The sequence below is a fragment of the Schistocerca nitens genome, chromosome 5, assembly GCF_023898315.1.
Source record: "Schistocerca nitens isolate TAMUIC-IGC-003100 chromosome 5, iqSchNite1.1, whole genome shotgun sequence".
Taxonomy (NCBI): domain Eukaryota; kingdom Metazoa; phylum Arthropoda; class Insecta; order Orthoptera; family Acrididae; genus Schistocerca; species Schistocerca nitens.
Genome location: NC_064618.1, coordinates 457,752,912 through 457,765,998, shown reverse-complemented (window position 1 = coordinate 457,765,998; position 13,087 = coordinate 457,752,912). Strand labels below are relative to the sequence as shown.

At 37.4% G+C, this 13,087-nt stretch overlaps 1 protein-coding gene and 1 non-coding gene across 2 annotated transcripts in view; both read right to left on the bottom strand.

Annotated features, from left to right (window-relative positions):
- Nucleotides 1-228: 228 nt before the first annotated feature.
- Nucleotides 229-13,087, bottom strand: part of LOC126260103 (U2 small nuclear ribonucleoprotein auxiliary factor 35 kDa subunit-related protein 2) — a 47,405-nt gene continuing 34,546 nt past the window's right edge. The window contains exons 9-10 of the mRNA XM_049957335.1: nucleotides 7,630-7,813; nucleotides 229-547 (exon numbers count right to left, since the gene is read on the bottom strand). Coding sequence (XP_049813292.1) covers nucleotides 280-547; nucleotides 7,630-7,813 — 452 coding nt within the window. The 3' untranslated portion in view covers nucleotides 229-279. The remainder of the gene's footprint in view (nucleotides 548-7,629; nucleotides 7,814-13,087) is intronic.
- Nucleotides 1,763-1,837, bottom strand: Trnal-caa (transfer RNA leucine (anticodon CAA)). The gene has a single exon. It is a non-coding gene; the product is annotated as a tRNA-Leu (tRNA).

The window sequence follows — 13,087 nt, the reverse complement described above, 5'->3', positions numbered from 1 at the left end:
TTTTTTTTTAATGATCAAGTACAAAAGAAGTTGTACAAAGATGTTGGAAAGAAGTGATCCTAGCCTTATCAACAGAACTGTTCCTGAATTTTCTACTTGTTGGTATCATGATAATGTTAATAAAGAAGCTGTTCTAGTTCAACAGTGATATTAGGGTTAATGATAAATAAACAATCTGATACATTAACTACATGTTTCAATCAAAATAAATATGGAGCTGCCTTACCATTAATATGAATGAGAACATGAGCAAATTCTCAAGGTCAGACATCTCTCACATTATGACCTCGATCGTGATCTAGATCGAGATCTTGAACGTTTGTGTCTCTTTCGTTTGTGGTCTCTGCTCCTGTGATCTTTTCTGCTGCTGCTGCTGCTGCTGCTGGCTGAGCTGCTGTGTCTATGAGATGCTTTGCTCCTCTTCTTTTTATTATTATGGTGCGATGATGCTTTAGCTTGTTTCTCTTTGGTAGCATTTCTCTTTTCTGATCTGTCAATGGGCTCTGGGGATTCAGACCAACGCCAGTTATTCCTTTCTTCTCGGTTTCTGCAAGACAGTTGATGAAACATATTAGGGACTCAGTCATACAGTACATACACATACACAAATATGTTAAGGAATTCTGTACATTGTAACTGTAATTAGAGGGCTCAGATAGGTAACACTCATATAATACACGAAGCAGGCAATGTTAAACAGGTAAGGCAGATTAAACAGCACTTTAATATTAAGTAATGTCACAGCTGAAATAACCTTGCTCTACAGTGCACACAGACTCCCTGATACAGTTCTGTCACAAGTTCGATTACACTGGCTGGTCTGCACAACATGGACCAAGAATAGTAAATGTAGGGGTGTGGCTGTAACCAACTGTGTACAGAACAAGGAAGCAAGACAGCAATGGGAGCAACAGTCTGACACAGCACATGGTCATGGGGTCTGTATTTTCCTGGCTGGCACATGGCAGTGGGGGTCTGGATTTTCCTGCCCACCATGTAAAAGAGAAAAGTAAGCATTCCAGTTTCTGGCAAATGCGCCGTATATTTCCACAGACTCAGATGCATGACATAAATGACTAAATGTGAACATAAGATTTTCTGAATTACACAATTGCAGTATCCCAAAAAAAAAAAAAAAAAGTTGAAAATTATCTTCGTTGACAGTACAGAAACCAAGTCCCACATCTTCCAATAAATATACAGAAATTCAAGGTACAGGAAAATGATAGTATGATAGGTTCACTGCCACATTGGAGATAACTGTATTACAAAAATTACAAAAGTAAGAACCATTTGCATAAGTCAATGTTTACACAAAATATTTGTAAAAATTAACAGTGTACAGGTACATACAGCCACATTCACAAACAGCATGTGAAGATGTCAGTTGTTACCACAGACAACCTCAAATGATCTCAAATACAATTAATATTACAGCAATTTCAGATGTATTTAATTATCAAAATGTCTCAGAACTTACACTCCTCCACTAAAATTGCCTGAAAGCAATCTTAACCAATTCATTTATCAGATGTTTGACTGAAGAGATGGTTGGTAGTTACTAAAGCAAATATTCGTTTTGGCACACATTTTGAATATGTTGCAACCATTGTAAATTTTGAAATCACCACTACTGAAAAGAGTTCAAGTAAGCAGGTTAAGTAAAGATTTAATGATGTTTCTATTGTCTAAAGTGACAATGTATTTTCATAAATACATTAAGCCTACAAATTTGTAAAACTTCCTGGCAGATTAAAACTGTGTGCCCGACCGAGACTCGAACTCGGGACCTTTGCCTTTTGCGGGCAAGTGCTCTACCAACTGAGCTACCGAAGCACGACTCACGCCCGGTACTCACAGTACCGAGTTCGAGTCTCGGTCGGGCACACAGTTTTAATCTGCCAGGAAGTTTCATATCAGTGCGCACTCCGCTGCAGAGTGAAAATCTCATTCTGGATACAAATTTATAATTTGCAATTATTTCGCTAATCGTTTTAGATGGTTCTAATGTTTCTGATATGCTAAGTTTAGGAATGCAAAGGATTTCCCCTCTATTACATAAGGTTTCTTCACAAAGTAAAATTGATGATCCAGAAAATTGATACAAAATCCATATATAAAAGAAAACTTTATTAAAAACATAGTAAATATTGCCCTCCTATCATTAAAATGAAGGATTATGTACTTCAGGACTGAAACAAAGGCCTTCTTTTCCTTGTCAAATCTCCACTGCGTTTTCTACTGAGTGCTGCCTGAGGACACTCCTTGTGCAGCATACAGTGATAGTCAACTGTCATGTTGACATCCGATTGGTCCTTGTACCCCTGTTCCATTTGTTTAATGTCTTGAAGGAATCTTTCTCCCTGTTCCTCACTCACAACACCTGATGCAAGAGTGCAAAAAGTGCAGCTTCAAGCTCACTGAAACAACCTGTACTTTCAAGTAAGGCAGCATGTTTCTTACTACTGTATATTCTCATAATGAAGGTCTTTGCAGTTAATTATCCTCCCAACCTTCTACAAAAACAAATCTCCTGTGCCATATCTTTCCAGTCTCTCACCATCTCACAAAGTCTCACCGTCCGGCCACAGAGAGGCATTCCCCTCGTACTCCAGTACCACCCAGGATTCGAGCAACTGAATTACATTCTCCGTCAGGGTTTCGACTACCTCTCGTCGTGCTCCCACCCCTCCCATAGTGGTATTCTGCCATCCACCAAACCTACACAATATACTTGCCTATCCCTACACAACGCCTGCTCCCAACCCCTTACCTCATGGCTCATACCCCTGTAACAGACCTAAATGCAAGACCTGTCCCATACATCCTCCCACCACCACCTACTCCAGTCCGGTCACAAACATCACCTATCCCATCAAAGGCAGGGCAACCTGTGAAACCAGTCGTGATTTACAAGCTAAGCTGCAACCACTGTGTTGCATTCTATGTGAGCATGACAACCAACAAGCTGTCTGTCTGCATGAAAAGCCACTGACAAACTGTGGCCAAGAAACAGGTGGACCACCCTGTTGCTGAGCACGCTGGCAAACATGACATCCTTCATTTCAATGACTGCTTCACAGCCTGTGCCATATAGATCCTCCCCACCAACACCAGCTTTTCTGACCTGTGCAGGTGGGACCTTTCCCTGCAATATATCCAATGTTCCCGTAAGCCTCCTGGCTTCAACCTTTGTTAGTCATTGTCCTCTCCCATCCAGACCCTTCTCTGTTCCCATTCTAACACTACACAGCCCTCGTTCCTCCATCATCGCACCCAGTCTTTTTACTTCTCACCTTTTCTGCTATCTCCCCCCCCCCTCCACCCACCTCCCCGCTCCCTCTACCTAACCTCCCAACTGCACATAGCTGCCCTACTCTCTTTCCACCTTGTCCCTCCACGCTCCCCAACAGCACATCACTGTTCACCACCTACCCTACTATCCCTCCCCATCCCTGCGCCAGCCTCCTCCTTACTCCCACCCAGTCACCACTCCCATCTTGCACTGGTGCTGTTGTTTGCAGTGTGGCCTCAACTGCCTGAGACTGCAGTCATGTGTGTGTGAGTTGCATTTGTGAGAGTGTGTGTTTGCCATCTAATTCTGAGGAAGGCCTTACTGGCCGAAAACTATTATTTGTGATAGTTTTTTTGTTGTGCCTATCTGTGACTAAACATTATAAGTGTTTTACCTGAAATCAGCATCCAAAAATACACAAGCAAAACCCTTTACCTTTATGAAAAAAATTCCATTGTCACCAGTCTTATTAGTGGTCTAGGAGACAGGATGAAGGCTTGGAAATGAACAGCAAGGAGAGGTGCCTCTCTAACATAATAATTAACTTTGAACCTAATTTCTATACCTACACCCTCACTCTGCAAGTCAACTCATAGTGTGTGGTGGTGGGTACTTCATGTACCACTGTCACCCCTTTTCCTGTTCCAGTCACAAATAGTTCAAGAGAAGAACGATTGTTGGTAAACCTCCATGCAAGCACAAATCTCTCTAATTTTTCTTTCATGGTCTTTTTATGAGATACATGTATGCGGAAGCAATATATTAGTTGACTCTTCCACGAATATATATTATGAGAATTTTAACAGTAAACCACACTGTGATTCAGAATATCTTTCTTGCAGCGTCTGTGACTGGTGTCGGCTGAGCACCTCCATGATGCTTTTGCACTTGGCAAATGAACCTTTAATAAAATCTGCTGCTCTTCTTTGGACCTTCTCTATTTCCTCCTTAAATCATATACGGTACAGATCCCAGAGTGATGAGCAATATTCAAGTATAGGTTGAACAAGAGTTTTGTAAGTTACCGCACTTACGAATGGACTATACTCCTGAGAATTCTGACAAATGAATTTCAGTCAGGAATCTGCCTTACCTGTGATTAGTTTTAAGTGGTCATTTCACTTTAAATAATTCAGTAGGCATGCTCCTGGGTGCTTTATGGATGTGACTGCTTCCAGTAATTGTTCTGAATCATGTAATCATTTAATAATGGGCCTTTCTGCCTATTTATGCTCAATAGTTTATATTGTTTATGCTGAGGGTCAACTGCCAATCCCAGCACCAAGCAATGATCCTCTGCAGGTCATCTTGCATTTAGCCACAATTTTCTAGTGTTTCAATTTCACTGAATGTTTCCATGAAAAGTTTCATAAAAATTACAATATTATCCCCTAGGTCATCATCATGTACTGTGAAATGTAATGGTCCTGTAACTTTCTCTTGGGGAATGCTGGATGTTTCTTTTACATCATTTACACTAAATTCAAAAGGCAAATCATTTCATTAACATTTAGCAATTATTTTGGAGCCCAAACTGATGTATAACTACATAAGGGGGAGCAACGAGCCAGTTTAGATCTTTTATAGTTTGTCACTACTTGAGTACAGGTCTGTGAGCTTAGTGTAACTGCTTGTGAAGTGTTTGGCTTAAGGGGAACTGAGATATTATGCCATTTTGCATTTACATGCCATGAAAATAAATAATAATATTTGGGGAACCTGTTTGCACTCGTTCACATTTATGAAAGTTAATAGCAGTACTTGTAACTTTTCATATGTTAAATAGCATATGTGTCTGCTACTTGAAGTATTACAATGCCACAGTTTTTTTAATCACCATTCTTCTGACTGATAGAATTTCTCTCTGTGGCAACCTATTCATATCAGAGTAGCACTTGTACCATACTTTGCTGATTATTTGTTGTTACCCTCTACAGATCCTTCTAGTACCATGGAAATTACACCCTGACATCTTAACACATATTCTATCTACCTGTCCCTTCTTCATGCCTGTGGTTTTCAAATGTTCAATAACTTTGTGGAGAACTACATCAAATCATCATCTTATACATACATCAAACTTTCAACATCCTTCTACAGCACCATATCTCCAGCACTTCAATTCTAATCTTTTCTGATTTTTCTACACTTCTATGATTCACTACCATATAATTCTGTGCTCCTTGCATACATTCTCAGAAATTGCTTCCTCAAATTAAGGCCAATATTTGATACTAGCAGTCTTCTCTTAGCCAGAAATGCCTTCTTTGCTTGAACTACATTACTCTTTTAGTCCTCCTTATTTCATCCATCTTGTGTTATTCTGTTTATTCTGTTTCCAAGCTATCAGAATTCCTTTAGTTCATCTACATTGTGGTCATCAACATTAATGTTAAGTTTATCATTAATTGCCTATACTACATTTTATGGCAAAAAAAGTTTTTAATGGTTTTTAAGAGTACATAACTGCATCCATACTCATAAAAAATGATGCACAAAAGTGAAAATAATAATTTGCTTAAGCACTTTTTGTGACTGTATCTCAGAACTCAAAACATCAATGCATCAATTGTAACATTTCACCCAACATTGGAAAGAGTTTTAAAAATTTATCCACAGCGATTATATTTACTGCCACCAGTAAATTTGCTCCAACAATTTTCATATTATGAAAATGCCTCTTTCTAAAATACTTCTTTCTTGATCTCTTAATTATAAAAGACAGAAACAATGTATGTGGCTTAGGTGTAACCTTGTGTTCGCAAGAAACCACTTCGATACTTTCACACTGTGCCAAAAATTATATGAAATCAATGCTGCGTGCACACAAAGAACACTGTACAGGTGGTGGAGCCACTGCCATAATTTGACACAATGTAGGTATTTTCTCTTCACTGACTTGCACTTACACAACCATTAATACAGACAGTAGTAATGTTGATTAACTATAGTACTACTGAACACAAAGCCATGAATATGAGCCACATATTTGTTAGCTTTTTACAGAAACAATAACATCAACTTGATTTACCACACACTGGATCCACTCCATCTTCCATCTTTGTGCCTTTAGTTTCGACCAGATGACAGCTTAATTTCTCAGCAATTGCCACAAGGCCAAAATCTATCACCTATGATGACTCAGTCAAAAATTCTGTATTCATTTCTGTCTATTCCTTCAACTCATGGCAAACATTCAATGGTTGCACCTCTATGCATTGCAAAGCACATTTGTAAGGAATCCACAGTAATGTCTTGAAGCTTCAAAATGTCCATAATAATTTATGAAGACTGAAACTTCAAAAAAAATTTGTAAAAGTTTCTTATAAGTTCTACTAATTCATCTACTGTTGTGTCAATGTCAAACATGATCAAAATTTTCCATAATAAAAGCTACTCGGTATGAATTCTGGGGGCAGTATTTGGCTACTTTTAAATTGGGAAAGCAATTTTGTAAATTTTGTCTGTGCCCTAACTTCCTTCCTAGAAACTTTTGAGACATTATAATAGTTCTGCTGCCTGACAAGAAACACAATTTCAGATCATTATGTTCTCTCTCATGACTGTCAACTGTCAAACTCTTGAAACATGTAAATGAAATTCACAAAATCAGATTGAAGGTAGGATATTTTTTACTACTGAACTGTAATTGGCAAAGAGATTCATGGTAGGTTTCATAAAAGTATTCAGCAAGAAAACACAGGATTAGCATGCCTTCACCAACAGGCAAATAATTATTATTTATTTTCTCTCTTTTCAAAAGTGGCACTTTCTTCATCTCATGTCTCTGCTTTTTGGAAACTTTCAGAAATTCTTAGTTTATTAAAGATGTTATAGCTCTAAATAAAACAGTCATTACAGAGTTTAAGTTCTTATATCCTTTTGGAATGCCCCAGAATGCATGCTTAGCCTCTTGCATGAAACTTGTAACAAAAGTATAGCCTAACTTCTATAACTCAATTTAAAAAATCCATGTTTGTGATGCACGGACAAATCTTCATTCATCAGATAGTTTACAGTTTTGAAAATTTATGTCTGCATCTGTTGACCATTTAAAAATAAAAAAAAAAAAACAGCAAGGACACAAATATTGGCTGTGAATACTTGCACGGCATGAACAACGTAACAAGTTTGATGGGAAATATCAATTCTCAGGCGATTTCATGCAGTTGATCCAAAATCACAGAAAATCAAGGACTTCAAGTTTTAGAGGCTACATCAAACAAATGAATATTTGGCAGTAAGAACAAAAAGGCCAAATCACAGGTGTATAAAAGTTATCTTGATCACACACCTACAAAAATATGGGAAAAAAAGGAAACTAATTTAATTACCTTTGACCATTGTGCTTTGGACTGAAAGAGCTTGATGGAGATCTTGATCTGGAGCGATGTCTTTTCCTCTGCCTATAATGTTGAAAGTCTCTATCAGCCCATGCAAACTGATTTGAAGGATTACGAAATACATGAAGGAAGTTGCAACTTCTACCCTTTGGGCACTTTCCTTTGAAGAATAAACCTGCAATGAGAATAAATAGTTACATTCCTTCAGTGCCAAATCACAGATGTATTAGTTACATGAAATTGGAAATATGAGGGTCGTCCACAAAGTAAGTTCCGTTTCTATTTCTATCTGCGATAGCGCTACGATTGCTGTTCCGAGCATGCACAGCAGTTAGTCTGACTCAAGGAGAAGACATTTACACCATTTTCAGATCGCTGCTGCTGACGTATGCTTTGTAGTGCTTCTTTATAATATCAGCTGTAATTAAAAATGTCGCATGTGTGAAATCAGATCTGTAAATCATTTTCTAAATGCAAAGAAAGTTAAACCAAAGGAAATTCATTGGCAAATCTGAGAGGTTTATGGACAAAATGTTATGAGTGATTCAATGGTTAGAAGATGGGTCAGACTGTTCAATGAAGGACGTGATCAAGTGTATGATGAAGAACGAAGTGGACGCCGGTCTGTGCTTACTGATGAACTGGTTCACACAACTGAAGAGAAGATTAAGCACAACCATAAGTTTACATTTAGTGCCCCTGCTATGGAAGTTCTGCAAATGTCATGAGCACTAATTCATGAAACTGTTACTGAAAACCTGAAATTTCGAAAACGAAGGTTAAGCCTAAGCAAATCTTGACACATCGAAAAGTCATGTGCACCGTTTTTAGGGACAGAAAAGACATTTTGCTGATTGATTTCTTACCACGAGGCCAAACAACCAATGCACATGGTTACTGCAAAACAATTAAGAAATTGTGCTGTGCAATACAGAACAAGCGCCAAGGATTACTGTCAAAAGGTGTTGTTTTTCCACGTTAATGCTCGACCTCACACGGTGAATGTGACCAAATAACTCTTACAGGAATTTCACAGGGATGCGTTTGATCATCCTCCGTACAGCCCGGAGCTCGCTCCTGGTGACTTTCATCTCTTCTTACACCTAAAATCTGTCCTCGGTGGTCAACACTTTAACAATGATGACGAGCTGATAGAACATGTAACCACATGGTTGAATACACAGGTGGCAACCTTCTATGAAGAAGGCAAACAAAATTTGGGAAGCTATCTAGAAATGTAGTTTAACAGTTGTAGATTTTTGAACAATACGGTAAATATTTTTTCTGTATATGCACACATTTGTTTTATACAACCAAACAGAACTTACTTTGTGGACATACCTTGTATTTACTAATAACTATATTTCATACACCAGAAGAAATTAAATGACTGTCAGTACAAAATAATACTTTAGAGTGTGGTAACGTACACAGAAAAATTGAAGATACAAATATGTCAGAATTTTCATGAGGGTAGTTTTACGCATGCACAATACTGCTGAATTCTCAATAGCACATAATATAAATAGCAGAGACTTTCAAACCAGGCAACCACTAGTAATAAGGCTGTTTTGTTTGGGATAAGCAGACGATATTAGGGATTTAGGTGGCTTACTGGCACCTTAAAATGTGCTCACAGTTGCAGATCAGAGACGCTGATTCATGACTACATAAGATGGCTAAGAGAAGTGGACACAACATACACAATAAAGCCGTCAACTGGAAGTCAGAGATTTACGTCTCTTATTTTCCTCAAATAATGAGAATGTATTTTAGAAGCATGGCATGTAATGAATAAAGCAGAGGAAATGACATTAACAATTAACATATACAGAACAGAATCTTTAAGCCTGCTAAAAATGTCCTGTCTTTAAAAAAGGAGAGGAGATTAGAATTTAAAGCCTGTTGATGGTAAGGTCATCAGAGACAAAGCACATGCTTGAAGTGAGAAGGAAATCAGCTGAGCCCTTTCGAAAGAGTCATCCCAGCATTTGCCATAGGGAATTAACAAAATCATGAAAACCTAAATCTGGATGGAAATCCCGAAAATGAATCCAATGCCTCATTATTGCACCACATTGCTTGGTCTGTATTTAAAAAGAGCAATGAAAACTAACAATGACACAAGAACTGTTGAATCACAAGGTACGATTCCAGACAAGCACATAAAATGAAAACTATGGGACAATACTGACAGAAGTCTTTAATACATTTGAGAAGAAAATTATATCTAGATAGTATCAAACAGCACTGAGAAGATACAATCGTATCTGAAATCGACCAAGTGATTAACATTGCAAGGAAGGTTAGCGTCAAATGCCTTGTAAACATATGAAGGTCATCAAAATGCACTAACTCAGCTGAAGCAAGACCTGAGAAGAATACAACCTATTCAAGGAACTGTCATAACATTCTTCTACAATGATATATAAAAACAATAAAAATGTAAATAGTGATTCTAGACAGGGATTTAATCCCATATTTATTTATTTTTCATCCTATGATCATATGTCACATTATAAAGAGACATTTAATACAGGACATGGAACAAAAATAACTTGGTACACAAACAAAACATAACATAACATACAAATATATGTACAGTTCTAAAATGTGAATAAATCCAATTAAAAAGCAATATTCTAATAATGTAAACACATCAATACATTTGATAACATACAAAGACACCAACAAACTCTGCTTATAGTAGATGAGAGTGTTAAATCAAGCTTCATTCCTACAATGCAAAAGGCTACAGATTACTTAAGTAATGTTGGACTATGGCTCTTGGCCTTGGGTTACAAAACATGTTGACACAATTTTTCTATACTGTTTAATTTATATAGCACATCGTCATACAATATCAAATCAAAATGGTGATTTTTTGGAGTATAGATGTGACTGACGATCCTACAGTGCTTGCACGCATGCATGTGCACGCACGATCATGATGCATTTTTAAGCTTATTTAGCATCACTGTTACGACATTTAGTGATGTTTGAATAGCTATATTGTTTGAGTGTATTTCCAGAGACTGGAAGCAAACATTAAAAGGTAATTTCATTCAGTAAAAATGCTCTAGTATTCAGAAACTATTAAGTATTGGTTGTATGCAACCGCTTGCCCAACAATGTATCTGACAATGGACTTTCTATCACAGAAAATAGTTTACAGATCCGTGAACTAAAAACTCATTTGAGTTGATGCTGGAGCCATCCATATACTGAAGCAGGAATTCATGGTGAAGAAAGGTACTGCAACTGCTAATACATTTTTCCATTGCTGTTAAAGAATAATACAGAAGAATTTTTGAAGCTAAAGTAGTTTCCTTTACCACAGTTTCATGATTCAATTTATAGACAAATGTGGCAGAAACAAAAATGATTAAATTCTTAATTCGTAGAAGTCTGAACTGATGTGTATGATGGAACTGACTGAGATATAGAATTGCCAAGATTTGGACTTGCATCTGAGGCAGTAGTTCATATCTCCATTTGGCTATCCAGATTCAGGTTTTCTGTGCTTTCCCTGGATTACTTAAGGCAAACGCTGGGATGATACCAGGAGGACACATGGCTGATTTCCTTCCCATCTTAGCTTGTGCAATATTTCCAATGACTTCAGTGTCGAAGGGATGTTGAACCCTAATCTTCCGTCCCCATTTTTAGTTGTTTAAGATTGAGAAACCAATGTCAGATCATCACTACGCTTGTCAAAACTGGCAGAGTAATGGATACACATTGTGCAGGGGCCAACACATTATCACCAGGAATTATGTCAAGATAACCCCTCTCATTGTTTTCCATATCCTCCCTCCAATGGTGGCAATTGGAAACATCAACAGGTCTTACTCCCTGGAGGACAGATCTGAAGGTGTGGGACTGGGCATTCCCCTGTCTAAGATATTATGAATTCATTATGAAGGTCTCAGAAACAGATAACAGCAAATATATGAACTGATCTGAATAATTTGTATTTAATAAAGATCTGTCAATACGAAAAATAATAAGTTACCTCACAAGCAAAAATTCAGAATAAATCGGATTCTTTCCTGCAAATGCCTACATAAACTGGTTACAATATTCCAGCATGATAATGGTGTGTCTTCTCTATTATGATTCATGAAGCATTAGATTCAAATCAAACTTAAAGCTAATGACAATTTTACTTAGATTCAATACAGTTTTTTGTCGTATTTTGTCACAATTAAATCTTCTGTGATATTATTACTTAATAAATAATTTTAAATTCTGATCATAATAAAAAGATGAATGAAAAAATTAAGATGATATTTAAGTTAAGTACGTATCTCTTTTCTTCACAAAAATAAGTTGTGGAACTTTAGGGAATATGGTCAATAGAAATGTGAATTTCATCAAATCAAACATAAATGTATCAAAGTTTCAAATGTGAAAGTATTTTACTATTGTTGTTGTTGTGCTCTTCAGTCCAGAGACTGGTTTAATGCAGCTCTCCATGCCACTATATCCTGTGTAAGCTTCTTCATCTCCAAATAACTACTGCAATGTACATCCTTCTGAATCTGCTTAGTGAATTCGTCCCTTGGTCTCCCTCTACGATTTTTACCCTCCATGCTGCCCTCCAGTACTAAATTGGTGATCCTGCAGAATATGTTCTACCAACCGACCCCTTCTTCTAGTCAAGTTATGCCACAAATCTCTCTTCTCCCATATTCTGTTCAGTACCTCCTCATTAGTTACATGATCCAAACTATTTATTGTCCATGTTTCACTTCCATACATGGCTACACTCCATACAAATACTTTCAGAAATGACTTCCTGACACTTAAATCTATACTCGATGTTAACAAATTTCTCTTCTTCAGAAACGCTTTCCTTGCCATTGCCAGTCTACATTTTATATCCTCTCTACTTCGACCATCATCAGTTATTTTGCTCCCCAAATAGCAAAACTCATTTGCTACTTTAGGTCTCTCATTTCCTAATCTAATTACCTCAGTATCATCTGATTTGGTGACAATGGGACATTCCATTATCCTCGATTTGCTTTTGTTGATGTTCATCTTATATCCTCCTTTCAAGACAGTGTGCATTCTGTTCAATAGCTCTTCCAGATTCTTTGCTGTCTCCGACAGAATGATAACGTCTTCGGCAAACCTCAAAGTTTTTATTTCTTATCCATTGATTATAATTCCTAATCCAAATTTTTCTTTTGTTTCCTTTACTGCTTGCTAAATATACAGATTGAATAACATGAGGGATAGGCTACAACCCTGACTCACTCCTTTCCCAACCACTGCTTCCCTTTCATGCCCCTCGACTCTAACTGCCCTCTGGTTTCTGTACAAACTGTAAATAGCCTTTTGCTCCCTGTATTTTACCCCTACCACCTTCAGAATTTGAAGAGAGTATTCCAGTCAACATTGTCAAAAGCTTTCTCTATGTCTACAAATGCTAGAAACGTAG